This window comes from Centruroides sculpturatus, unplaced genomic scaffold, assembly GCF_000671375.1.
Source record: "Centruroides sculpturatus isolate CEXI.00-Female unplaced genomic scaffold, Cexi_2.0 scaffold677, whole genome shotgun sequence".
NCBI lineage: Eukaryota > Metazoa > Arthropoda > Arachnida > Scorpiones > Buthidae > Centruroides > Centruroides sculpturatus.
The window spans coordinates 225,544-253,042 of NW_019385011.1; the positions used below are offsets into that span (position 1 = coordinate 225,544).

Sequence of the window (27,499 nt, forward strand, 5' to 3'; positions counted from 1 at the left end):
AAGCTTTTCAGATTTCTGTTTTTTATTTCCGAAAAAGAATTTCATGGATTTCTTTTTTCTTTTCCCGCACGCAAATCAATGCGTATAACCCATCTAATTATCTAAATCTAAATGCAGAAAATCGTTAAAAATGTGCTTCGTACACACGAATAATTTATTTGTTGGGAAATTCGTACAATGACTGGTTTTACGTAAAATTGTATTCTGTCTGATGTCATTTCCATGTAAAAACTGGGTTGATAAAATTTCCGACTGTAACGTTGCATCAAATTATATAATAATTATATCAAATCCTATTGTACAATGTTTCTTCTAGTTGTTTTTATTTGTAATATTTAAAAAAAAAATCCTTAATTATCCTATGAGCAAAAAGGGTAATTGGAGGGCCCCACTAACACGTGATCCGAACCGATCTTTTATAAGAAAATTTCCCCAAAATTCCCCAGAAGAAAAATGCCCGAAGTCATCGCTGTACTGTAAATAGTGTGGTCAAACACAGGCTTTCGTGGTCACACTAGTCTCAACCAGACTGTTCAGCAGACTTCATTAAAGTCTGTAATTTTCAATATGTCCTCTTTCCCCATTTGGCAGGAGATTTTTGAATATAATTTCGAAATTAGCCTGAATATTTTACAACTTTTTAAACTATTAATTAGTAAATCCAGAGCAAAAAAAAAATGTAAGGAAAACCAGCGAAAATCTTTAAAATTTATTAATAAAGAGTAAAAAATAATAATAATAATAATTTTTAATGAAATATCTTAAATATTTAATATAGAAAAAAATTACTCAATTTTAATTAAATTGTTTGCTTTACTAATTTTTAATTTGTGATTCTTTTTTTTTATGGGGGGGATTTGCGTGTTTTCGTTTGTTACTCGGAGGGGGAGGGTGGTTATATGTCGTAACGACTTCATCACTTCGCCTATTCGTGATATAAATAAATAAAATAACGTAAATAAGCGTTAGAAAATTTCGGTTTTTAAATATTTCACAAAATAGCAATTTTTTTCAACAATAGAATTCTTTAATTTTCTCGTTCCATTTGTCATAATTGCAATATCGTTGCCGTCTAGCAGAGGTGCCTCTCCATGATATTACAAAATAAACTCTTAAGAAACGGAGACGTAAATTGATGACGACGACGACACCATTCGTAAACTATAATAAGAGAAAAATATCCTTATTAACNAAAAAAAAAATGTAAGGAAAACCAGCGAAAATCTTTAAAATTTATTAATAAAGAGTAAAAAATAATAATAATAATAATTTTTAACTTTACTAATAAATAAAAAATGCTTTATCATAGTTATTACAACATGACCGCATTTTTAAATCACGGCTCTATTCATTTTTAATTAATATTTCTAACTATTACGTGGGGGTTTTCCTAATATTAAAATATACATAATCTCTTAAATTCTCGATTAAAAATTATTTTACAGATTGAATATTAATATTTATCTTTACGATAATCGCGTGGGGTCCTCGCCAATAGGAAGCCCCCACGTAATCTATTATAAGAAAATATTTTTCCCAAAAAATTCCCCGGAAGAAAAATGCCCGAAGTCAATACCGGTAGACTTGTGAAGTTATCCTGGCTATTTTTTGCGTGTATAACACAATAGGAGTTAGTATTGCATAGAAAATCCTTCCTTTCTATGCGATACTTACCCCGCCTTACCTTATCCAATATATTTATCTCGTGTTTATCCTATTCAATACACTCCTGTCTTATCCCATTCAATATAGTGTGGAACACCATTCGATCAATAATAATTCAGGTAGAGACTCTGGGAAGACAGTTAATTTGGCACTTGGATTTCCTGAAAGTTTCAATATTTTGATCCTACTGATATATTATAAATAGTGTGGTCAAAAACAGGGTTTATCCTTAATCTGTCTTATCTCAACAATCCAATTCAATAAATTCTCCAATCTAATATGAGCGAAATGTAATCAAAATGTCAGAGATCCAATAAAAAATGAAGTACGAGACGTATCCAAGCATCATAACTTTAAATAATACTCACACTCTATATATATATATTTAATACAAGTAATTTATTTTGATACAAATTTCTAAATATTTTATTTAACTCCTAATCTGTTAACACTTAACATATTTTAATCACTAATTTCTAGTGTGATTTTAAACTTGCTGTAGAATATGCTAAATAATCCTTGATATTACTAAAATATAAACAATTAGTATTCAAGTATTAGTAGATGTATATATAATTTTTCAATCTACCATTAGATATTGATTTCCTATAGTTTTCAATAAAAAAAATCATGGAATCTTCATGAACAACATACACATATATGTGTTTACCTCTGTGTAGGCCTATATAAAAGTCAAAATATGTATGTTTGGTTCATTTGTTTAGGGAAACACAACACGTGGGCGATCTGCTGAAGAGATACCTCCCGGACTAACTTTCTACGGGAAATTCACCCCTATTTAAGTGTTAGAAACACGAAGAAAACCCGGAAAACTCAACGTGGTCTGTAGTCTGTTGACCAGGCGATCGGTGTTAAGTGGTTTTATCCACTCGTTCACTGCAAAATATGTTCTAAACCGTTTAATGTATCCGCACCAAATATTCTTCTACATCCTAGAAAAAATACAGCGGGGGATCCCCAACTCCAACTACCCCTAAAGCCCATCCTCTTCTTAGCTTAAAAGCCAGAGTAATCTTTTACGTTTTGCAGTTTTATTATCGTAAGTGTACATTTTAAGTTACTAAGATCATTGTATCACTCTCCCAACCCAACCTCATCAATCCCATCTCCTGAAATGCCCGAGCAAATCGAGCAGATAGTATACTTATAAAGGTAAATTCTCCAATATCTTTCTTAATAATAATCTTAATTGATAATCTCTCGTGTCATTGTATAATTTAATTAAGTTAGTTGGTGATAAATCTTTAATCGTAAGTATCTATTTCGATTGATCGATAGCGTGCGATGCCGAAAATCGTTTAACAACAGATTAATTTACAATTAAAATTTGCCTATCTTAATCGAATTTAATTATTGTTCAATATTAACAGTGTAATATATAAATATTTATCTCAAATTTCTTCCGCTTCTAAGGGGTGGAAAATGGCTCCGCTCTACTGTTTTACTCCACCCTTCAATTCAAAAATTTTCCCCCGAAAGGGGTTAGATGACCGGCACGACTCTATTGTTAAAGGAAAAGTATGATTTACAGGGGCAAGCCACTAATAATTTGAGGTGGAGAGCATATATTTTAAATGGGTGGGCCGTAATGCGAGTCCGGTTTATACAGGTTTTAATATATCTGTTTTCTATAAAAAAAAACACGCCCGTATGAATTATTATTATCTTAATAATATTTTTATTTATGTCGAAATATAAATAATATTGCATAGCATATAATATTTATATAAATTACGTATTATTTAGATCAAAATATAATTATTTTCATACATTAAATAATAATTTGATACGAGTAAATAGTAACTTTATAGGGTCTAGATAAACTCTGATTAAAATCTGAAATTAAATCTCATAGGTCTATACTTAAAAGCTTAAAAGCGTATAAATTATAATCTATAATTAATTAAAAACATTAATTAAAAGTCATTATTGATATGAAATAAGTTTTTAATAAACAAAGAATTAAAAAAAAAGTGTCGAGGTCGTGCAATCTCTTATATTATTAAAGCCGTACAAGAAAAATTGTTACATAGAAAGCTGGCGAGAGTGAGGACGTGCCGAGAGGCTATAATTAAACTTCCTAATCAGAAATATCTGCAGAAAATTACAAAGAAGAAAAATAAACACATAAAAGAATATATATTTGTATATGAAAATAAGCTTTTCCGATACCAAAAAATTTAATCTTCAAAGTCATTATTAGAGAAAATATAATCTGACAATGACAAGAAAAGTGCCACAATATATTTACATCCTTTATACGGGTTTTATGTAAATAATTTAAAAGAAAACAAAAGAATCTGCTACGTGGGGTGGACCTTGATCGATATCTTTAACATAAAACTATTTTAAAAAAAATAATAAAAAAAAGACAAAGAATAAAATAAAATTTTATTTATAAAACTTACTAACTTCAACACTTTTCACACTTTTTCTAAAAAAATAAATAAATAAAAATTAATTTAATGGCGGCAGAAATTGTTCCCGTATCATAAGTAAGCATTCTTTTTTATATTAACAAGGCTTCCAACAGGGTAATGGGAGCCTAAATGGAACATATAGTATGAAATCTAAACACGGTGGGCCATAATGGCTTCTCTACCATACATCCCCTTATACTGTTGTTGTTTTTACGTTATTCTATATAGAAATTTGTACAATGGGTTCGTCCATATTGTACTGTATTTGTTTTTGTACTTATAACCGATACAACCGATACTTAGCAATGCCCGATGAACAAAATTATGGTGTCTACTTTCGAGTTATGCGAGTAACACGAGTGTGTTAGGAGTGTCACGTGTCGCAGCGAATGGTCTGGATGAATGAGTTAGTACCACGTGATATCCCCAACATAACACTATACTGTATTAGACACCCAGATAGGTCTGCCCCGTTCCTCCCACCGACTTCCTCATTTTGGTCTGGCCGAACTCGTAAAGGGCTTTTTTTTTTTTTAAAAAAAAAAAGGCCCTCTAGCGCGCTTTTAATTAAATAAGAAATTCGTGTCTTATGGGTAGATAAACACGAAAAAGCTTAATCCCATTAAAGAATAATAACTACGGTGGTTCCATCTGTCGTTAAGAAACTAAAATAATAAAAATAAATTTTAAAATTTTTAGAAATGAACACATTGAGAATTAATACATAACCTTAACATATATAAAATACAATAACACTAATAAAATATTCTCATTAAAAAAAATAATAATAAAAACTATAATTTTAGAATTAAATTAAATTTTATATATTATAGTTTTCCTTTTAAAAAAAGTTTAGTAATAGTTTTATTGTCTAAAATTCTTTTCCAAGGAAATAATTATTTCTACGAATTTTATCATCTCCATAAACCTTATTTTTTTCGTCTTTTTCTATTGCAAAACACTTTAATATTCTTTTATAAAATAGAAATTTTTATTTTTTTGAATTATTTATTTATTGTGTATTTTTTTTATTAAAAAAACTGTGAGAAAATATAATTTTTTTTTATTTTTAAATATCCGAAAATATGTTAATAACCTTTTTTTATTAAAATTTATACAAAAGATTTCGTTATATATCATAAAAAAAAAAGTTAATTCGGTCGAACCTCTTATAACAGCGGCCATTTTTCTCTGTTTTTTATAGCAAAAATGCATACAAAATCCATCCTGTAAGCATCATAGCTTCTTGGAGTCCAGTCGAATTTGAATTAGGGAGCTCCGAGTAGACATACAGTGTTGACTTTAGACATTTTTCTTCGACTGACTTCTTTTGGGGAAATATTTTCTTATAAAAGATTGGTTAGGGAGGGCCCCAAATTGCCATTTTTACCTATATAAAACGCGCCACTGCCAAACATAGGCAATTTTTTTAATGCCTACTTACGTAGATTTGACAGTCTGACTTTATATATTAATATATATTTTATGGATTGAACTATATTTAATTTTTAGACTGCTATTCATTAATGTATTAATGTACACGGATATTTATTTCATTTTTATGTAAAATACAATTTTATCTCAGAATAGTACTGTACTTTCGAAGGTTAAACTTAAATATTATAATTAAGTCTTCAACCTTCTTCAATTTGATTCCTTAGAATTTTGATCGTCGATATGTTGTAATCCTCACACGGGGCTCGAGAATAAAAAACATAAAATGAGGTCATACCAGACAGGGGGGACACGCGAAAGATTATAACAGGGGATGAAGTGTTAGTAGAATGTTGAAGTTCTGAAGATTCTCCTAAAAATTTCCCTACTAAAGATACAGATACCAACTGAAATATATACCGTTATATAACATAAACACCCTAACCTTCGTCTAGGAGTTACTATAATGTCATCAGATTCTTCTCCCGAATTGTTTTCTATTAGTCTATTTTTAAAATTAGCCTTGCCTCGGCGGAAAATACGAATAAATTAATGTAATGTGGATCTGTTTTACAGAAATGCTTGATTTTAATAAAGAGGGAAGTGAATCGAGCGCGAAATTCGCACGTGGTGTCTAAAAATTGGTGAGAAAACGTGACGGGGAAGGGTAGATAGTAGTAAAAGAAGACTCGAAATCGGTGATATTATATTTGAATGACTTCAAAGTGATGTTTTAAAAACTTTCCTAACAAATTATCGAAACTGATAAATTGCTTTAGAATTTGTCCTTGATTCGAACGACACGCGATACTTAATTTCATATCACGAGAAAGCTCATATTTATCAGAGAATATCCAGAAATTTTATTACATCATTCTTGTAATAACATCATAAATGACGTGTGGAGTAACTTTTTTGATCACCACGTCGATTCAATTCTCTTTTGCCTCGATGATTAATTCACAATTTATATACTTTATCGGCAAATTACTTGGTGTCTAACAATCCTTTAAAGTGGAATAGTATTAAGTAACAACATTCTTGTTTTTAGTTCATTTATTTTTTTAAATTTGAGTTAAATAATGGTTAATATTCACACGGTGACGAAACTGTTAGGGCTTGCATCACCGTGGCCCGAGTTGCAATTATGCCAAAAATAGATTTTTGTCATATATTCTCTGGTCAGTGCAGAAACGGAAAGAAGGTTAATAGACTAAATTGATTTTCTTCTTGCAGAAACCACCTCACAATGAACTATACTTCTGGCCTCAATTTTACTCATTACCGGCCGAGTCTGATCTATAATAGGATCGGCCATCGCGTGTCAGGGAGGGGAATGACCTCCGACCTGAATTATTTAAAATCACGAAGTTCGCATTCGGTGTAAATCTTAATTCCTTACTACAAATAAAAGAAAATACCAATGATATATATAGTTTTAATTATTATAAAGTATCAAAAAGTTTAATTTTGAGGGTAGGGAAGAATTTTATAAAAATTTTAAATGCAAATAATGAGTAAAATTGTCATTAAGTTCGACCTTACTCGAGATACGCGCGACCTTCTTTATCTCCCCATCCCCTCGACCTTTAACCACCAAAATTTAATAGTATCAATATCCCTAATACACAAACCACCCTGCAAAATTTCAAAAATTTTCCACAAAAAGCACAGGAGTTATCAAGCTTCAAAGAGAGTAATGTATATTACTTGTGTTTTAGGAATGGTCCTACACTAATCATCCTCCCCACTCCGAAACCCGATAAACATTATATATATATACATATTAGAGACATATATACATAAATATACCGTGTATGGTGAGAGTGGAGCCCCCTTACCATTCCCAATCCCAATTTTAAAAACACGAACAATAAAAGCGCTGTTTTAAAAATATTTTTAATGTATTAAAATTATTTTAATTATTATTATAAAATATTATTTTTCATCTTTTAACACAGAATCAATTATTTTTGATTGAATAATAAGAATCTAAAATATGTTTAGCTACTTCTTCAATTCCAATATTATGTCTGGCTTGCGTAAACAAAGTAGGACCGTCTTCTCTCATGGCCGCTGCATCAGAAATCATCACCTGTATTAAAATAAATTTTTATAACGAATATTATCTACTCGAAAAACAAAATTCAAACTAAATTTACGTTTAAATCGGCTCCTACTGCTTCAGCTAAATCGGTTTTATTAATGACCAATAAGTCGCTTTCGGTAATTCCCGGACCCCCTTTACGAGGAATTTTATCTCCACCTTCGATTAATTAATAGAATTATTAAAAATTGTAGGTTTATTACAGTTATTTTTTAATGAAAATTAAAAGTAGAATAGAATATACCCGATACGTCGATGACATAAATAATGTAATCGGCTAATTCTCGACTAAAATTTGCAGCTAAATTATCTCCTCCAGATTCTAAGAGAATAAACTGAGGCATAAATATCTTCGTTAGATCTTTTATAGTTTCCAAGTTTACGGAATAATCCTAAAAATTCAAAATTTATATTGTAATGAGCTTTAAATCGATAAGCGCGATAAAAATTTAAACATTTATTCAAATTATTCATAACTTTTAAGATAATAAATCAAAATAATATCGTAAAACTTTTAAAATATATTTAAATAATTATATTTTACTTCTCTAATTGCTGCGTGTGGACATCCTCCTGTTTCTACCGAGCGAAGTTTTTCTTCTGGTAGAGCCTTATTCTTCATTAAAAATTCCCAATCTTCCCTATAAAAATAATCATTAAATANGATAAAATTATTATTATTTATTCGATAAAAATAGTGAAATTATTACGTTACGGGAGTAATGATGAATCTAGAACACATTGTTATAAACTATTTATTTTCTCATGCATGGCAGTTTCTAATTAGAAGACTCATATAAACTGACTATTCTAAATTTTCAAATGTTATAAATTAAGAAAATACAGCAAACTCATTCATACATTTTGATCAATTCATTACAGGAGGTATATAATATACTGTATATATATTATTTTATATATATATTAAACTTGAAGCAAATTTGCTGTGCCATTAAATGCTATCAGGGAAGACAAATATTGCAAAAAATTTTCCATTTTAACAATTAACATTTTTTAAATGCTAAGACACATTAAAAAAGATATTTTTTTTTAACATTTTTTTTTTCTTTCATGATTATCAATTATGAACAAAGCTTAGAATTCGTTGACATTTTGAAAAGTCAGACTAGCTTTATATTTTGTAATAATGTCACTGTCATATTTGCAATTCTTGGAAGAAGATAGATTGATATGTCTGATATAAAATAATTTAGATATGATGATACTTAAAAACTATACAATATAATACACACATACATGGCATGTGTTACTTATACTGCATAAATATATATAATATACGGACAAACTTATAGCTGTCTTAATTAAGAAATTTTTAAACATTTTTCCACAAGTTATAATATATATATATATATATATTCATTATATAAGCCTATATACAATAAAACCCGTGTAAAGCGGCACCGAATATTCTTTCCGGTTTGGTAGATTTCCGTTTTGAACAGGTTTTACTGTATTTAAGATGAATATATGCTGTAAAGTTTACCTTGTAAATATATCGTTTGTCACAACACAGATATTGTAATCTTCTCTGAAATATTTGCAAAGAGCGAGAACTAAAGCAGTTTTTCCAGAACCTACGGGTCCTCCAATTCCCACAGTAAATGCCCGCTGTGTTAGATAAATTTACAATAATTTTAATATACCGTATTTTAAAAAAAGAATGCTTTTACTTGCTTGTGTGGATCTATTCCCATCATCCCCCACCACCCTTAAAGCGCATCTAGATACACATCGTGATTAAATTCTACATTTGTTTATATAGTATTTAATGGGGTTTCGGGGGATACGGTGGGGTCGCATCCCTAACAAATAAAAGCGTTTAAAAAGTACATATATTGAAAAGACAATTGTTAATATAAATCATATTTTTACCGAATTCCAATCGCTCCTAATTTTAGGTTTCTCTCTCCGTATGTAGCTGCCAGGATTTTCCATGTGATCGTGCGTATGTCCGTGATCTCCGTGTGTATGTAAAACACCTTTTTGACCGTGTCCGTCAGATTCTTTTTGTGGCGAAACTATAAAAATTAAAATAATCAAATTTTTATCTTAAATATATATGTTTTAACTATTGAAAATTGGTCTGGTTTAATGGGATTCGGACACGCAACACGTGGACGATCTTCCAAAGAGGATGCCTCCCGCGAAGATATTCTATAGGAAACTGGTCCTTTATTACGTGTTAGACACGTGTCGAATTTCAGGGAATCTTCACGTGGCCAATTCGTCGATGTAACGCGAAACACGGCCAGTTACGAACCATATAAACAGAACAGAGGTGAAAGATATAACACGCTCTACACAAAGATTTAGTTAAAAATTTAAATTTAAACAATTTAGCATATCTCTATATTGTTTGTGAAATTCGTATAAAGTTATCCACAGTATTTATAGTTATCATATAAACACACAACTCTTATACTATAAATATATAGGATAAAGGATACAGGGATGCAAAGATGACAACAGAACCATCGATAGTTTGTNGCAGTATTTATTACACAAAATTTAAGTAAAGCTTAACATGCCGATCTTGCCCCGGTCTCCCCTATGTTTTAACTATTGAAAATTGGTTTGGTTTAATGGGATTCGGACAAGCAACACGTGGACGATCTTCCAAGAGGATGCCTCCCGCGAAGATATTCTATAGGAAACTGGTCCTTATTACGTGTTAGACAAGTGTCGAATTTCAGGGAATCTTCACGTGGCCAACCCGTCGATGTAACGCGAAACACGGCCAGTTACGAACCATATAAACAGAACAGAGGTGAAAGATATAACACGCTCTATACAAAGATTTAGTTAAAAATTTAAATTTAAACAATTTAGCGTATCTCTATATTGTTTGTGAAATTCGTATAAAATTATCCACTCGCATTAATTTAGGGAGTATTTATAGTTATCATATAAACACACAACTCTTATACTATAAATATATAGGATGAAGGATACAGGGATGCAAAGATGACAACAGAACCATCGATAGTTTGTACGACGCCCGAGAGTGAAGAAGTCTTAATGTAAATCTACAAGTTACTTTGAAAATATAAGCTGAAGTAGGCGATTATCAATAGTAAATTAATTTTTCTATAAAATCTAACATACGAATCTAACGTTTACCTTCAAAAAATTTGCACTTTTCTGGATTCATGGCTTAAATCTGTATTTGTATAACACTGAGCGAGAACATACCAAATTGTTTACATTCAAAGTCAACGATGTAGAACTGTTACTTAATACATTATCTGGTGTTAAGTTCAAAGTGCATTTTTCCAATAAATAACGAAGAATCTTTTCATCTATAAACTGTTATTAGATAATGATTTATTTCTTTTAATATTGATCGACTATAAACATACTAGAAATGCTTTCCAAAAATGACATGAGACCCGTACCAGGCCCGTAAGTAGGGGCCCTTTAATTAAACCACCGTTTTTGAACAAAAGAATACATAAAATGTTCCTTTATTAATATAAATTGTAAATGTTATAACCAGTATAGTCGCCATTAAGTCCGACTCTACTCGAGATACGATACACAACTCCCTTTATCTCTCCACCCAGTCGATCTTTAACCACTAAAATTTACTAGCATCCATCCCCCAAATAAAGAAACCTCCCTGCAAAATTTCAGAAAGTTTCGACAAAAATCACAGGAGTTATTAAGCTTCAAAGAGGGTGAACAAAACACGCACAAACGAACAAACATCCATACGTAGAGAAAGAGTCCCCGAATATTTTGCATTTCTCCACGTCCCTCTGTTATATAACAGCCGGGAAAGTATTAATTCCTTAATTAAATGCGAGAAGGCAAATTCTAAATAAAAATTGCCGAATGCCGAATGATGCGAGGTAACGCTACCCGATCAACAATCCCAAGTTCGATATTATAATAATAATAATAAAATTGATATCAATAATAAATAATACAATAATGTCATTATTAATACTGTATTAATAATAACAATAAAAAAAATGATCACAAACAAGAAGTGTTGCAATGTGTTATATAGTGCCATCTGTCGAGAAAAAAAGACAATAAACGAAGACACAAAGAAACCGGTTACAGTATTTGGTTATTGTACAGTCTTTATCGCATTTTTCATGAACTATAGAGGGCGCTGCATTTTTACAAAATGGCTACTTTATCTGGGTCCTTGGCTCGTAACTAGTAATATAAAATTAATCATATATTACTGTCCGATATAATGATATATGCTGCCCGTGGCTGTTTATCGAGAAATTTTATAGAAGGAGAACAATTATTGTTAGCGGAACACGTCATTATGTGGTATCGAAACAAATGATTGAGATCGTTCTATATTTGTGCCCTTTGTGTTAAAAATCATCAAGTTTGACATTGTCCCATCGGAGCCGGAAGTAAAAAGCCTCGACTTTCGAGGGACCTCAAACATTTGTACAAAAAAGAAAATTGAAGTCAGATTTTGTAATAAGCACTTTGAATTGATAAAACCAATTTAAAAAAAAAAAATTTAATTAAACTTAGATAAAACAGAAGACTAGTGAAACCTCACGTCTTTTTCTTCCAATATCCGTATTAAATCAGAGTCATAGTCTGATTTAATTCTTTTCTTTTTATGATTGACTTCTAAAATTGTGAAGGGTTGGTAAGGGCCTTACAGAGTTCGGCTTCAGGGCTTCGAAATGCTTAAATCCTACACAAAATTATTGGCATTTTAACTTTAACAAAATGTTTTAAAATTGACAGCGTAACTTGTTGGTGAAAGGTGGACAATCGGGAAACTTCCAATTCTTAATTAACAGTCTAATCCACTCTTTCGGAATTCAGAACTCATAAATATAACCGATCAATTTCCGAATAATCATCTGTTTTTCCCGTTTTTCGTGTGGGAATAGACGAAAACTTATATCAGGCTCTCGTAAGGCTTTGAAATTGCAATTTGGAACCAACAGTAATCTTTACTGCTGATAATACACAAGAATGAATCAAACGACCCAGATAGAATAGTTTTGTTTTTAAACACCAGAGGCCGAGCATCCGATGAAAAATGCCAATTGTAGTAACTAGATGAATACTAGGCATCTAAATCCCAGCGCGTATGGCCGATCTATCGCTTCGCTATTACAAGGAACGATTTATTATTCGAAGTAACCATTTCATTCCTAGAAAATAATCTAACGAAATCTCTGATGGACGTAAAATTGTCTTCCTTCTCGTTGTTAATGCCTCACATTCGTGCCACTCAGTTTTCATTTCGCAATACTGTCCGATATATTTCTGAACAGTATCTTCTCTTATAGACGTTAATCGAAACGTTTTTTGTAACGTACTATTGATAAAAGCAGTTTGTCCTGAAGAAGAAAAGTCTTCTTTAGAGTTTACAAATAGCGGTATATCTTTCGCGGGGAGTGACAGCCGGATATGGCCGAAGCCAGCCAACGCGCCTCCAAACAGTCGTCGACGTCCCCCTTTGCTCGGTGGCACCCGTTGCGAATTTTCGATATTAGTGTCGACCCGATAGTAGAATTGTTTTATCGTTGGCGTCGACGGCCGCGGCACCCGTCCAAGCCGGTAGTCCGACGCTATCGTTGGCTAGGGTTTTTCCTACCGATTTTACTACTACCTTAATTAATATACTTTTTCCCGAATAACTACAGTAGAGCATCGATTATCCGACTCAATTGGGGACTGGGGTTGGTCGGATGATTGAAAAGTCGGATAACCGAAAAGTATGAAAAAATCTATTATTAGTGTAGTATATTATTATATCCCATGTAATTGGTATATTAGTATACCGCTATTAACCTACTTCGCGNGCTGATCTGTGGAGCCATCTCGTACGACAGTCCCTAAGGGCGCGTGGAACCTCGTTGGTACCTCACGTGTTACCTTTCGTCGCGGGGCTGCAAACGGTTATTTTCTATCAACAATAAGATATTACTCGGCCGCACGCAGTAAGATTTCCCAGGAAAGTCGCGGTCACGTTACAATCACGACTTTTAACTAGAAATAGAACCCGGGTTGCCCGCGATTCCGGATTTGTCGCCCACCGGGCCAAATAAAATGCCAACTTCGGCCAGCTACAAATATGAAGAATCCGAAGCGCAATATGTGAGGACGAATCTATAGAACCTGAACCTACCAGCCTGGTATATGTGCTCCGAGGTATATGTGAGGCCCTGGGCAGGGATGAAAAACATTCTTTTAACCAAAAATTCAAACAAAAACTAATCTTGATGTTCGCGATTAATTTAAATTAGAGGAACTAAATTATAAAGGAAAAGGAAAACTAAAATTATTTTAATATTAAAACCACGCGAAAAAGGAGGAAAATTGGTAAATTAAATTATTTATAAAACGAACAAATAAAGGGAATGTTAGTTAAGGTACAAGGTTCGTTCAATACCAAACGAAAGACGAAGTCGAATTGTATTCGTAGACAATCGTCTTTCTCGGGAACCGATCCGGTCCAATTTCACCCGGTAACAAAGATCAAGCGGGGACCGAGAAACAGAATTAATAACCAATAAAGTAACGATCCGCGAGATCGCAAGATATTTAAGCCCGAGCCACAAGGACACTCTGTTCCTTCCCGCCAGGCTGTCGCTGGCTGGGATGTTTCCCGCAAGGTTCCATCTTCGTCCTTTGCCCGCGTATCCTCCGAAAGTTATAGACCTTCGTTGAGATAAACTTGGAAAATTCTGATCTGCATTCACCGGACATCGTTTCCTGTTCGAGAACTTGGTCTTAGAATGCAACATCCGGTCAGCGAATGGAAATCATCCCGGTCTCCGGACTTTCCTCTTCTTTCGAAGACTGCGCGCCGAAACATACAAGGACTTCAACCCTTGGTAACAATAGTACAGTACTTTCATNAAAAAATGTATTTTCTCTCCGAGGCAGACGTAATGTAGCGTGAATTTTGTAGTACACCTCCTCCTGTTGAAAGCTAACGCCTGCAGTTATCCTAGGAATTATCCTTTCGACGGTTTCTTTTGTTCTTGTAATGTATTTCTCTTTTTTGTGTCTGTACGTCCTCGAAAATTCGAGTAAAGAGATTTCTTCTATATTTCTTGGTCTCCTTCCGTATCCGAATAATTTAGACGTTACGACCTTGTTGATTTATATTTATCCATTCATCTTTCAGACTTAAATATACAAAAGTTGTACTCGCTCGAAATAATGAAAATCCCTCAACGAATGTGCTACTTTATCGGAAGAATAATCTTTTTCTGCTGCGGATGAAAGTAGAAATTGTCTTATTAATGTTTTTTATGTTTTTATTAATGCCATTCCGAGTTAGATCTTTTATCTATTTCTTCGAGTAGATCGGCGTATGATGGAGAAGTTTTTCGCATTTTGAAACGTATTTTGCGATATAATTTAAACCGCGTGCTTAGAAATAATTAATGTCTGTGTTGTTCCTCCATATTCCTGATATAAGTTCGTTGTATCGAGCATTAAATTTATCGTTTCTTTTCGGAAAAAGTCTCAAATACCATTTTCTTGTTCTATTCCACTTTCATCTCGCAGCTTCTTCGGAAATCTAAACCCCGCGCTCCGGTTTTGTGTGTTATTTTCATTTTTGCAAGCGCCAACGCCCCCGGGAATCGTGTATCTGCGCTGTTTAAAAGCTCACCTAAATTCAAATCGTAGCGTTCGACCTCATTATATCGTTTTTCTTTCGGAAGGATATATGTGGCAAAATTAAAAATTTGAAAATAAAATATAATATTGATCATTTTAATAGTATATTTTAGTGTTGGACACTATGCCGTTGCATCTGCCTCGTTACAGCGCCGAGTGGCACACTACCCCATTGCTGATCTGTGGAGCCATTTCGTACGACAGTCCCTAAGGGCGCGTGCGACATCGTTGGTACCTCACGTGTTACCTTTCGTCGCGGGGCTGCAAACGGTTATTTTCTAATAAGATATACTCGGCCGCACGCAGTAACATTTCCCAGGAAAGTCACTGTCACGTTACAGTTACCACTTTTAACTAGAAATAGAACCCGGGTTGCCCGCGATTCCGGATTTGTCGCCCACCGGGCCAAATAAAATGCCAACTTCGGCCAGCTACAAATATGAAGAATCCGAAGCGCAATATGTGAGGACGGATCTGTGGAGCCTGATGCTACCAGCCTGGTATATGTGCTCTGAGCTATATGTGAGGCCCTGGACAGGGATAAAAACATTCTTTTAACCAAACATCGAAACAAAAACGAATCTTGATCTTCGCGATTAATTAAAATTAAGGGAACTAAATTATAAAGGAAAAGGAAAACTAAAATTATTTTAATATTAAAACCACGCGAAAAAAAGGAGGAAAATTGGTAAATTAAATTATTTATAAGACGAACAAATAAAGGGAATGTTAGTTAAGGTACAAAGTTCGTTCAACACCGAACGAAAGACGGTGTGGAATTGTATTCGTAGACAATCGTCTTTCTCGGGAACCGATCTGGTCCAATTTCACCCGGTAACAAAGACCAAGCGGGGACCGAGAAACAGAATTAATAACCAATAAAGTAACGATCCGCGAGATCGCAAGATATTTAAGCCCGGGCTACAAGAACACTCGGTTCCTTGCCCGCCAGGCTGTCGCTGGCTGGGATGTTTCCCGCAAGGTTCCATCTTCGTCCTTTGCCCGCGTATCCTCCGAAAGTTATAGACCTTCGTTGAGATAAACTTGGAAAATTTTGATCTGCATTCACCGGACATCGTTTCCTGTTCGAGAACTTGGTCTTAAAATGCAACATCCGATCAGCGAATGGAAACCATCCTGGTNCACTATGCCGTTGCATCTGCCTCGTTACAGCGCCGAGTGGCACACTACCCCATTGCTGATCTGTGGAGCCATTTCGTACGACAGTCCCTAAGGGCGCGTGCGACATCGTTGGTACCTCACGTGTTACCTTTCGTCGCGGGGCTGCAAACGGTTATTTTCTAATAAGATATACTCGGCCGCACGCAGTAACATTTCCCAGGAAAGTCACTGTCACGTTACAGTTACCACTTTTAACTAGAAATAGAACCCGGGTTGCCCGCGATTCCGGATTTGTCGCCCACCGGGCCAAATAAAATGCCAACTTCGGCCAGCTACAAATATGAAGAATCCGAAGCGCAATATGTGAGGACGGATCTGTGGAGCCTGATGCTACCAGCCTGGTATATGTGCTCTGAGCTATATGTGAGGCCCTGGACAGGGATAAAAACATTCTTTTAACCAAACATCGAAACAAAAACGAATCTTGATCTTCGCGATTAATTAAAATTAAGGGAACTAAATTATAAAGGAAAAGGAAAACTAAAATTATTTTAATATTAAAACCACGCGTAAAAAGGAGGAAAATTGGTAAATTAAATTATTTATAAGACGAACAAATAAAGGGAATGTTAGTTAAGGTACAAAGTTCGTTCAACACCGAACGAAAGACGGTGTGGAATTGTATTCGTAGACAATCGTCTTTCTCGGGAACCGATCTGGTCCAATTTCACCCGGTAACAAAGACCAAGCGGGGACCGAGAAACAGAATTAATAACCAATAAAGTAACGATCCGCGAGATCGCAAGATATTTAAGCCCGGGCTACAAGGACACTCGGTTCCTTGCCCGCCAGGCTGTCGCTGGCTGGGATGTTTCCCGCAAAGTTCCATCTTCGTCCTTTGCCCGCGTATCCTCCGAAAGTTATAGACCTTCGTTGAGATAAACTTGGAAAATTTTGATCTGCATTCACCGGACATCGTTTCCTGTTCGAGAACTTGGTCTTAAAATGCAACATCCGATCAGCGAATGGAAACCATCCTGGTCTCCGGACTTTCCTCTTCTTTCGAAGACTGCGCGCCGAAACATACAAGGACTTCAACCCTTGGTAACAATAGTACAGTACTTTCATTGTAAGTTGTGTTGTATGTAAACGAAGCATCGATCTCTGATTCAACCGCTCCCACGTGTCGTTGACTGTTACCACTGGGCAGTCCATACCATAACAATATATATGATATAATCGTTTTTGTAAATTTATTTCACTCCGGCAGCCTCACAAGATTAAGAAGCGACAAGGAGTAGGAAACGGAAATGGAGGAATCTATAATTCTAAAATGATCTTTTAGAGCAAAAGAACGATCCCAATTGTAAAATTTAACCATTAAATGGATTATTTGTTGAAAGAGCATTCAAAGTAGCCACGAAAACAATTAGAATGCTCGCGCGGAGTTACAAAAGAACGCACCCTTTATTACATTTCGTGTTGTACGAGGGGTTTACCCAATCCCCGAACCGTATTAGAGTGCACCCGTGCTATAGAAGTGCCGTGTTATACGGGGTTACCTGTATTCGGAAAATACAGGATGTGGAAAGCTTTTCTAATTTTGGATTTCTAAGGATGGGGTAACGCGATATGTACAAACCCCATGGCACGATATGTACAATATATATACATATGTACAAACACTCATTGCACTTGGATGGTTTGACCAAATCCAAGTGCAATGATCGCACTCTGCACCGAGACGTGCCAGCCTGCACCCTCAGGTGTGCCGCCCGTGGCCCGCATCTCCCTGAGATTGCTTCCCGGGACCGCGATGTCTCGAGCCAAAGCTTCCCGGGTCCGCGCTCTCAGGTGTGCCGCCCGGGCCCGCATCTCCCTGAGAGAGGTGGAGGTGGTACGAATCGGATCAGAAGTTTCTGCTTTGGCTGGCACTCTTTCTGCACTTGTATGTACCGTTTGCATCAGTAACTCTGGTGTCTTAAAACCAGAAACCATTTATTTATAAATACACTTCTCAAATCTTCGAGCTTTCTTCAAAATCCCACCGGAAACATCTTTCTCGTACGAACTGTTTAAAAATATATCGCTTCTTCCCATAAATATTTCAAATTTCCTCGCGAAATTACATAGGTAACAGTTGTTATTGGGGTAGTGAGCCTTAAGGTACAAGGGGATCAACATTATTAACCCCATGGAAGAGTTGGTGCTTAGACGCCATCTAGTAGCGAAAAAACTTAATGTATTCTTGGAAATAATTATCTAATGTTTTTGAGCGCAGTTGAACAGGTTATTTGTATGCGAACACTTAATTTATTGATGGTTTTTTTTAGTTTGGCCGATTTCCTACGGAAAACCAACCAAACAAAAAGTGCCTGTCGAGTGTCTTGAAATATCGACGCGCGATATTTCAAGACACGTCCCTACACGTCATCGATACGTGTAGGAAGCTGTCTGTTTTATTTTGGCAGTACCTGTACTTGCATTTGTCAGATTTTATTAATTTGCGGCGGTGTAGGAATTGATTGGCGACAAGAGTGTTATTTATTTTTGTCTTGATTTTATTATTTTCATTAAATCTTCACGAGAGGTGGTATCACGGCTTCAGTCGCGATGGCTTTTTTTTCCTAGCTGGCCTGCGAGTTCGTTAATGTATATGTCCTGTAAGGCTGGGATCCATGCAGATTATTTGTATACCTGTTTGTTGGCTCTGAGTGGTAATGGTCTGGGGATTACTGTGATTGAACTTTTTTTTACTCTTCCCGCTCTGTGAGCACTAAGAGCCTCTTTCTCCCCCAGAGCGGTAGGTTCCCCTTTTCATCGCTTGGCCATCAGGCCGTCATATATAGTATATCTGTTTAATAAATATGTGCATTTGCATTTTTCAATGTTGTATTTTATTGCGTAATATATGTATGAGACAATATAATCGGAAAACCATAGCTCATCCTCTGAAGAATTCAAAATATATTCTCGCCACCTCAATTAGTAGTGGCTTGCCCCTGTACATCCTTTTCCTTTAACAAAAGTTGTAGCCTAAAGCCGTTCTGTTTTCCCCTATAACTGGAGGATTTTAGGATAGGATAATAGAAGCTAAAGAAATAAAGCAGCTTTCTTTTCCTAATTGCGTTTAAAACAATTTCTTTTTTCATTTTCTTTTGTTCTTCGATTCATCTTTTCTTTCTCTTTGCTTTATGAGCGACGATGTCAAAGTCTGGTGTCGCCGGCTCGACACTTATGTAACTTTGTTTGTTAATTTATTAAATTATACCTTTGCTTATTAAATGCGAACTATTTCTGGACTTCACATTTATTCACCGAAACTATTTTTTAATTAGTGCACAATCTCAACAATTAATAGATGGGTATTTCAGTTACATGCTTTTTATTGTAAATTAGATTGAAAACCAGATTTCTTCTCATACATAATTTGCAGAGAGAGAGAGAGAGAATAAATAAACACTATGGCTTCACGCCGAACACAACAACACGCCGTTACAACCTCACTTTCACTGATACAGTACGTTATAGGCATTTTAATTGGGACACAAAGAACACTTTGACAACGCATTCAAAACGCCATAAACTGTATATAATTTTGTGATCATTCTGTAAACTTGGCCGAGAGGTTAAGATATCAGCTTACTGCTGTGAGGATCGGTAAACCTCAAGAATTTTTCGAGGGTAGATGGTAAGTCCCGGATATTATCACGGATATATAGGCCTATATGGCTATGTGCGTGGGGAGCATTATTTTGTTAATCCTCTTTGAAACTTAATAACTCCTTTGTTTTTTTATCGACAATTTCTGAAACTTTGCAGGTAGATTTGTGTATTAAGGATATTGATGCTATTAAATTTTGGTGGTTAAAGGTTAATGGGGTGAGGAGATAAAGGGGGTTGTGTATCATATCTCAAGTAGAGTCGGACTTAATGACGGTTTTATTCGTTACATTTTTTTTTATAAAACCCATCCCTACTCTCAAAATTAAGCTTTTTGCCATTTTATAATAATTAAAAATATAAAATGTTTTTGATAATAAAATATTGTAACAGATGGTGCCACACAGCAGTTTTAAATGTTGCTGGTAAAGTTAAGCAACTCGTTGCTGGAATTTTTTTAACAGTACTTAAATTTAAGTAATTTATACCCATATAATGATATACGCTTCATTCATTTGGAGTATTTGAATCTCGTAAATAACATCTGTATAAAGTGTGATTAGTCTGTTTTTAAGGGTATCGTAACCTCAGTAGTAAAGTATAATAAGAATAAAGACAAAAAAAAACTACATAACTTACCTGAAGTATAATTTCTTGTATTTCTTCTAACAATCCATATTTGAATTCTAAAAACAAAGTCTTGTATGTACTATCTTTTAATAATTCCTCTCTGTAATCTATTCTGTTTCTAATCTTTAATGACTCAATATTACTTTCTATCTCATTAATAAACACAATATCAATTGTGAATATCGTATACAGTAGCTTCTTTTTCACTGCTTCCTGCAATAATTTACGTAATATATAAAAAGCCACCATAAATCCTAACTAAATCCTCTCTTTCTAACATTCATATTGAAATTTACATAACTCTCATCAACCGATTTTCTTCCTGACTGAGAAAGTGTTGTGAGGAATCTTGAGCGCCTCCCATTAATTCTCTTTAGTTAATTTTATACTCTTATTATTGCTATTTCTATTGGCTTATTTTCGTCCCTTATAATAATAAATTCAACCGAAACACGCAGGGAATTTTTTTATTATAAAAGATTAATTTGGGGCTCCCTGTTGGTGAAGGTCCTAGGCAATTGCTCGTGGAATAAATCGCCACTTTTGACTATAAAATTGAATTTTAATTTAAATAATTGTTTGAAAAACATAGAAAATCGCTTTAATTTTCTATACAAAAAACTTGATAAACATAAATCATTTCACTGATTCTAAGTAATCCTCAATTTTTAAATTGTATACTAAAAAAATACTTTATCGAGTTCTTAAAATAGACCTACGATATTGAATCGATTATAATATTATACACTGTATTATTCTGTTTAATCCCATACTAAAATATAAATTCTTATATAATTTAAAACCTCAGTAGAATTATCTATACGAGAAATGAATTTGTAATATTTTCCTTTATTACATTACGATAAATCATTATAAAATCATAAACAATTAATTTAATTCTATTAATTTTGTATTAGATTATACAGCAGGAATATACTTCTATATTATTAATATTATAGAAATTATAAATCTAAGAGTATATTAAATAATATAAGAATATTAAAACTATTTAAAATTTTAAATACAATTTACTATAAAATTTTAACGATTATATATTTAATTTATAAAGAATATTCACACGAGAAATTAACTCCTTCGTGCTTAATTCTAACATGTTAAAAAAGAATATAATCAGCATTTTATTAACACGTATATTGGTATTTTATCTGTGAAACAAGATTTTTCAATTATAAGTAAACCGTGCGCTATTTTTATTACTTTAAAATTTAAATTCGATCATTTCAAAAGAATTTTTCTATTAATATTTTATAAAATTTTACAATAAAATCGTATATTTTTCCCCGCTTAGGCAGGTTTCCGTTTTAGACAGGTTTCACTATATTAAAAAAATATATAAAACACGACTTTTTCTTTTAAAAAACTAGTGTTAAATCTCCGGAATTCCACGTGGAATTTCTAGGTAATGGGGGTAAAAAAAAATAATAAAAAATAAAATAAAATAAACGTAATTGTGACGTAACGGTAAAGCATTATCTAAATTTCTAAACCCCCGCGTGTGTTAAGAATACCAAATTTACTTTATTCAAAAACTTCCTTCGATTAAAACCACACTCTTGTTACCTAGGAGACAGTTTAATCACGCCAAAACAAATATAAAATATTACTTCAATTTAATATTTAATAGCATTTCTGTAATAGGCGGGTCGAGTCCATAGTATATTTTTTTTTAATACGAAGTATAGCCTATATAATTAATTCATATAAGATCTAATCCATGTATTCCATAATTAAAATTGTTCTTTTTATTATTAGTAATGATAAAATATATTTAAAAAAAATTAAAATATTTATAGAATAATTTCTTTAGGGCTTAGATAATAGTTTAATTTCTCGAAAGAATAATAAGCATTACAAATTAATAATTTATTGTTAAACAATAATGCTTTATTAATTAATAAATTTTTTTTTCAGTGTTTTTATTGTCATGGCTTTCGAAATATTAGGCAAATTTGATTTTAATTTCCATTTGGAAAATGCCGGAAAGAAACTAGCGGTCGCTTACTTTTACGCATCTTGGTGTAAATATTGTCAACAAATGAATCCGGTGGTAAATAAAATGGCCGAAGACAATTTAAATAAAGTTACGTTCCTGAAAGTAAATCAAGAATTTAATAAAGAAGTATTTAAAGATAATAAAGTTAGAGGAATACCAACTTTTATTTTTTACAAAAATAAAATCAAGATCGATGAATTTTCGGGACCGGATAAAATCAAACTTATTCATTTGATTGAAAAATATATGTAAAAAAAAAGAAATTCAAAGTCTGGCTAACAAAATTTTTTACATTAATTAATTAATTAATTAAAGTATTTAAAAATTCTAAAACCTTTAAAAAAATCGTTTAAAATTAATAAAAAAAAAAATTTAATTCTAATTTGTTTAAGTGTATAATTAATTAAACATACAAATCGCAGCGAAACCTGTATGAACCGGACTCTTACGATAGTTTTCCGCTTTATACGAGTTCCGTTTTGACAGGTTTTACTATAGTTTTAATGATAATAAATAAATAAATAAATTATTTTTAATTTCTGTATCGTACAAAAGACGGAAATTATTCGATTTTTCCGCCGGATAAACGAATTAAAATATTTTAAAAAATAAAAAAAAAAAGGAAAAATAATTGTAAAGATGAAAGAGAGAAAGAGAGAGAGAACGGAATTTTTCTTCACACTTCTCGCCATATTTGACTACAAATGACGTCATAGGTCTCGCGCGAGTTGTTACGATACTTCGTCTGGTGAGAGTTGGATCGAGAGAGCGAGTGGAGGACGTTGTTACGTATATTTATTATTATTTTTTGTTTTAGATGTTGACGTTTCGGTGAAATTCGACGGATTCCAAAATGAATATTTTCGGAATTTCTCTATTTGTAATTTTTATTGTAGTATCATCGACAAAAAGTCAAGGTGAGTCGTGTCAATAATGAAAAACGTAGTTAAGCCTAATGTTATCTCCACCATTTTGACTTTTTAACTATCGAAATGAAAGATCGATTGACGAATGAGACAAACTCTTTTTTAATTAATTAATTCTTTTATATTTAATGCACTACGTGTATCATTATCTTCCTCGTTATTCTAATCGTATTATTAAATATACTACTAACTTGGTCCAAGTGAATGATATTTCTCTGGGATGTAAACTTTATACTTTATTAATTGGCCTTTTAAAATGCAATTTTAGGCATTTAACAATGTACGAATATCTGTTTGTTTATGATTTGCATAGACTCTGAAAGTAATGGAAGGAAGTTGTATAAATTGTAGGGTAAAGGTTACCTTTAAGCCATTCATTTATTTATGTGTACGCGAGTTAAGTACCTAAAAGTAACCTTTATCTTCTTTGGTGCCGTTGAGTCTTGTTCTGTGTGAAATTGCCGAAGTTAAATCCGGAATTGCTTCGGTGAACTTTCGGTAAGCGATCGGAAGGCGCCGGGTTGACTCGGAAGTGCCTCTTGTGTCGGTTTGCTTCTCGTCGGTTCGTGCGGATGGCCGGGCGGTCGAGGTGGCCGCCTGCCGCTCCGGGGACGGATCCGTCCCTTGCGGGTCCGGCCGAACCCGTAACGAGATTGCTAAAAAGACCTTTCGGGGTCGACGGGTGGAAAGAGTTAAAAGAAAAGATCCTTCCTTTATAGATGTGGTAGAATAATTTAATGTTTTGGCCCGTCGGTGGCCGAGCGGTCTTTGCAACCTGGACTCTGGGAGTTCGGTCGTGGGCTTGCGCCTCGCTCGGACGGGCCGGCCACGTGGAGTTTTCTGGGTTTTCCCTACCTCTGTGATGCCTAAAGAGGGGACGGTTTCCCTTAAAAACACCTCCCCGAAGACTTTCCCCTAGGCTGGTGTTTGTCAACGGGGGCGATATAGTAAAACATTATATTAAGAATAATTAGATATTTTATTCGTTATATTGTACAATAATTAAACAAATAACATTATACAAGTCACTAGTCTATTCAATGCAATACAAATTTGGCATTAGCCTTGTCCCTCGATGTTGGAATTTTGAAGTGAAGGGGGCGATATTAGGTAACGGTTTTATTGAAGGGGGCGACGATTGGTCAGAGGTTGAGAAACACTGCCCTGGGCAGATCACCCAAGTGTTGCATTTCCATAATTTAACAAATAAACAAATTTGATATTTTACTTTAATTGTCTGGTTGGTACTTGCAATATATTTGATCTTTTAGGTAATTATGATTATTTTAAATGTATGGTGTAATTTACATATATGTAACGCATCAAACGGTTATGGCCTTGCGTGTAATTTTGTAACGTAATCTTATTTTACCAAAAAGGAAGGGCAAATAAGACCAGAATGCATTTCCGTTCCTTGAGTTAATGGTATGTTTTGATCAATTATTTGAAATTTTCAATGTGATAAGTTCTTCGAAGCAATTTTGTGCTTAATTTAAACGACTCTACTTAAATTCTGTCATAATTTAGATATTAAATAAATAAACAGGTATGCATATATAATTTGATTTCGTTTTTTTCTGATTTGTAATTTAAATTTTTCACTTGCAACTGCATAAATTATGGAATAGCTTCTTGTTAAATTAAAAATTGTAAAACATTTTGAGATGATGGTTTAAATATAAATGCTACTTATTCAAGTTAATAAATATAATAATAGCTTTTATAATAATTGAATACATAATTATTTACAAAGTAAATAATAGGTTAAACGTACCTAAAATTATATATACGAAAGGTTACGCATATTGAAATATTATATTAATTACAAGTAAAGTAATTAAGATAATTTTATGGATTTTTTTTCTTACCTTTTTTAAATTTGGGAATTCTGGCTTTTTGGCTATTTGCTTAGTTTCTTTAAATTTTAAAATATGATAATTATTTTATAAATATATTTAAGTACAGTTTATTACTTGGTACTTACGTATACTGTATGTAAATTGTGTGAATATAATTATTCAAATATATAATAAATAAAATAAAAGTAAATTTCTGCCTTTAACTTTTCCTCAAAGACTTTAATTTCATACTTTTTAGATTTGTTTGACCTTCATGTTTATTTTTAGAATTAAAAAGTCACCAAACATATACCTGTATGTATTTGGTTGTCCAAAAGATTTATGCTTTTTTTTTAATTACTGTACAAAACTGATTGTTTAGTTTTAATAAATTTTTAATTTAAGAATGAGGAAAATATATTTTATTATAGCTGACCCATTAATACTCGTGTGATTTGAAAATATCCGTGATTAATTAAAATTCAGAAGGCTTAGAATTAAGTTGTCAACAAAATTTTGTAGCTTGTTAAATCAGTTAAATTTTTTCTGTCTGAAATGTTCTGTAGAGAACAAAAAAACAATTAAGGAGTAAGATTGAGACAATACAATAGATGACTTAAGGAAATTCAACTGAAAAATTTTTTTTAAGTTTTCCTGTAATTTTCATTATAACATGTATAGGTATATATTTATTTTGAAAGACTGTCTTTTCTATTCATCAGTGCTGGATACTTTTGATCAATTTGCAGATTCCAAATTGTGTAATTGTCATCTATTACTTTGTGAGTCAAAGCAGTTTAAAATAAAGCCTTTGTGATTCTGTCAAACAATGGTATTTAGTTTTTTTGCTATAATCTGGCCTTTGGCATTGCCAAAGATGCCTCTCTGTTGTGTCCATGAATGTTTTTGTTGAACATTATAGTAGAAAATCCATTTTACATATCCATTATCAAGCATTCTGAACAAGTTTCTTTCTTTCCAAGTGTTTAGGCAGATCAAGTACTGTACATGTCATTATATTGTTCAATGAAGACGTTTCAGATAGAAGAGTAAATTTGATATCCACACCAATTATTCACAAACAGTATATTTGGTGAAAGGCTATTATGCTTGTATAATAACCTAATACTCTTATACCAGAAAACAATTAACTAAAAGTTTTGTTTTTCACATATTTACTTATTATACTCTTTTGAACTGTTAAATGCTTGTCTTTTTTAATTAAAATTCTATTTAGTCATTATTAACTTTTATTGAATGTCCTACTTGTGGTTCATTGTTTGTGTTAAAACTGACTTGATGAAATCTTTTAAATTATGAGTTTCTTTGTGACAATTTTTTTTCTGTAAATTTTATAAAAAAAATTTTTTGTTGTTGCAGGATTAGATTATTTTTCTTCCTACAATTTAAGTATAGCATTGTAGGTCTCAATTGCATTGAATGACTATTACAGATATTACAATGTAACAAAATAAGCTTAATCAGATTTAAAAGTGGCATGCATTAAATTAAATTAATTAAAGATAAAACTTCTTGGAATTTAAGTTTTTTTTAATTTTAGGAAATTGTATCTTTAGTTAACTTATTTTAGAGTGTAATTTACATATTCATAAATTCTTACATAATAGTTAATATATACAGTAGATCCCCCTATAAGACGGTAGATATGTTCCGTTCTTTATGAATCAATTTTGTAGGAATCATAGTTTACGGACTACGGCTGTTTGAAAGGTTTTCTTTCATAAAATTAATCGATTCTAGAGTAATTCGACTCCACATTTCCAAAATACGTATATTTTTTTGAAAATAATCCGTATAAACTACGTTATAAACAAAAAATTGTAGGATTGCTTACCGAGTGTTACCGTTCGACTACGCCCGTTGCTAAAGCTTGGTTTCGACGCGGAACAGCACATCAAACCGCAGCCGCGATTTCTGATATTATTTTTCTGCGAAAACTTCGTTGACCTTTGGAGACATCCTTAATATAAATAATTTTTATGGCCGTT

The 27,499-nt window shown here is 33.0% G+C and overlaps 1 protein-coding gene across 2 annotated transcripts; it reads right to left on the reverse strand.

Annotated features, from left to right (window-relative positions):
* Positions 1–7,464: 7,464 nt before the first annotated feature.
* Positions 7,465–20,847, reverse strand: LOC111633383 (urease accessory protein G-like). Of its 2 annotated transcripts, none has more exons than XM_023377941.1 (7): positions 20,722–20,847; positions 9,541–9,686; positions 9,152–9,276; positions 8,192–8,288; positions 7,892–8,039; positions 7,703–7,806; positions 7,465–7,635 (listed from the first exon to the last, which is right to left on the reverse strand). In XM_023377941.1, exons 2-7 carry the CDS (start codon positions 9,601–9,603, stop codon positions 7,504–7,506), a joined length of 669 nt encoding a protein of 222 aa, XP_023233709.1. In that variant the 5' UTR covers positions 9,604–9,686; positions 20,722–20,847; the 3' UTR covers positions 7,465–7,503. The 2 variants fall into 2 exon arrangements, with proteins under 2 accessions (XP_023233709.1, XP_023233708.1); XM_023377940.1 differs by lacking the exon at positions 20,722–20,847 and adding an exon at positions 10,789–11,594.
* Between the last annotated feature and the right edge of the window lie 6,652 nt (positions 20,848–27,499).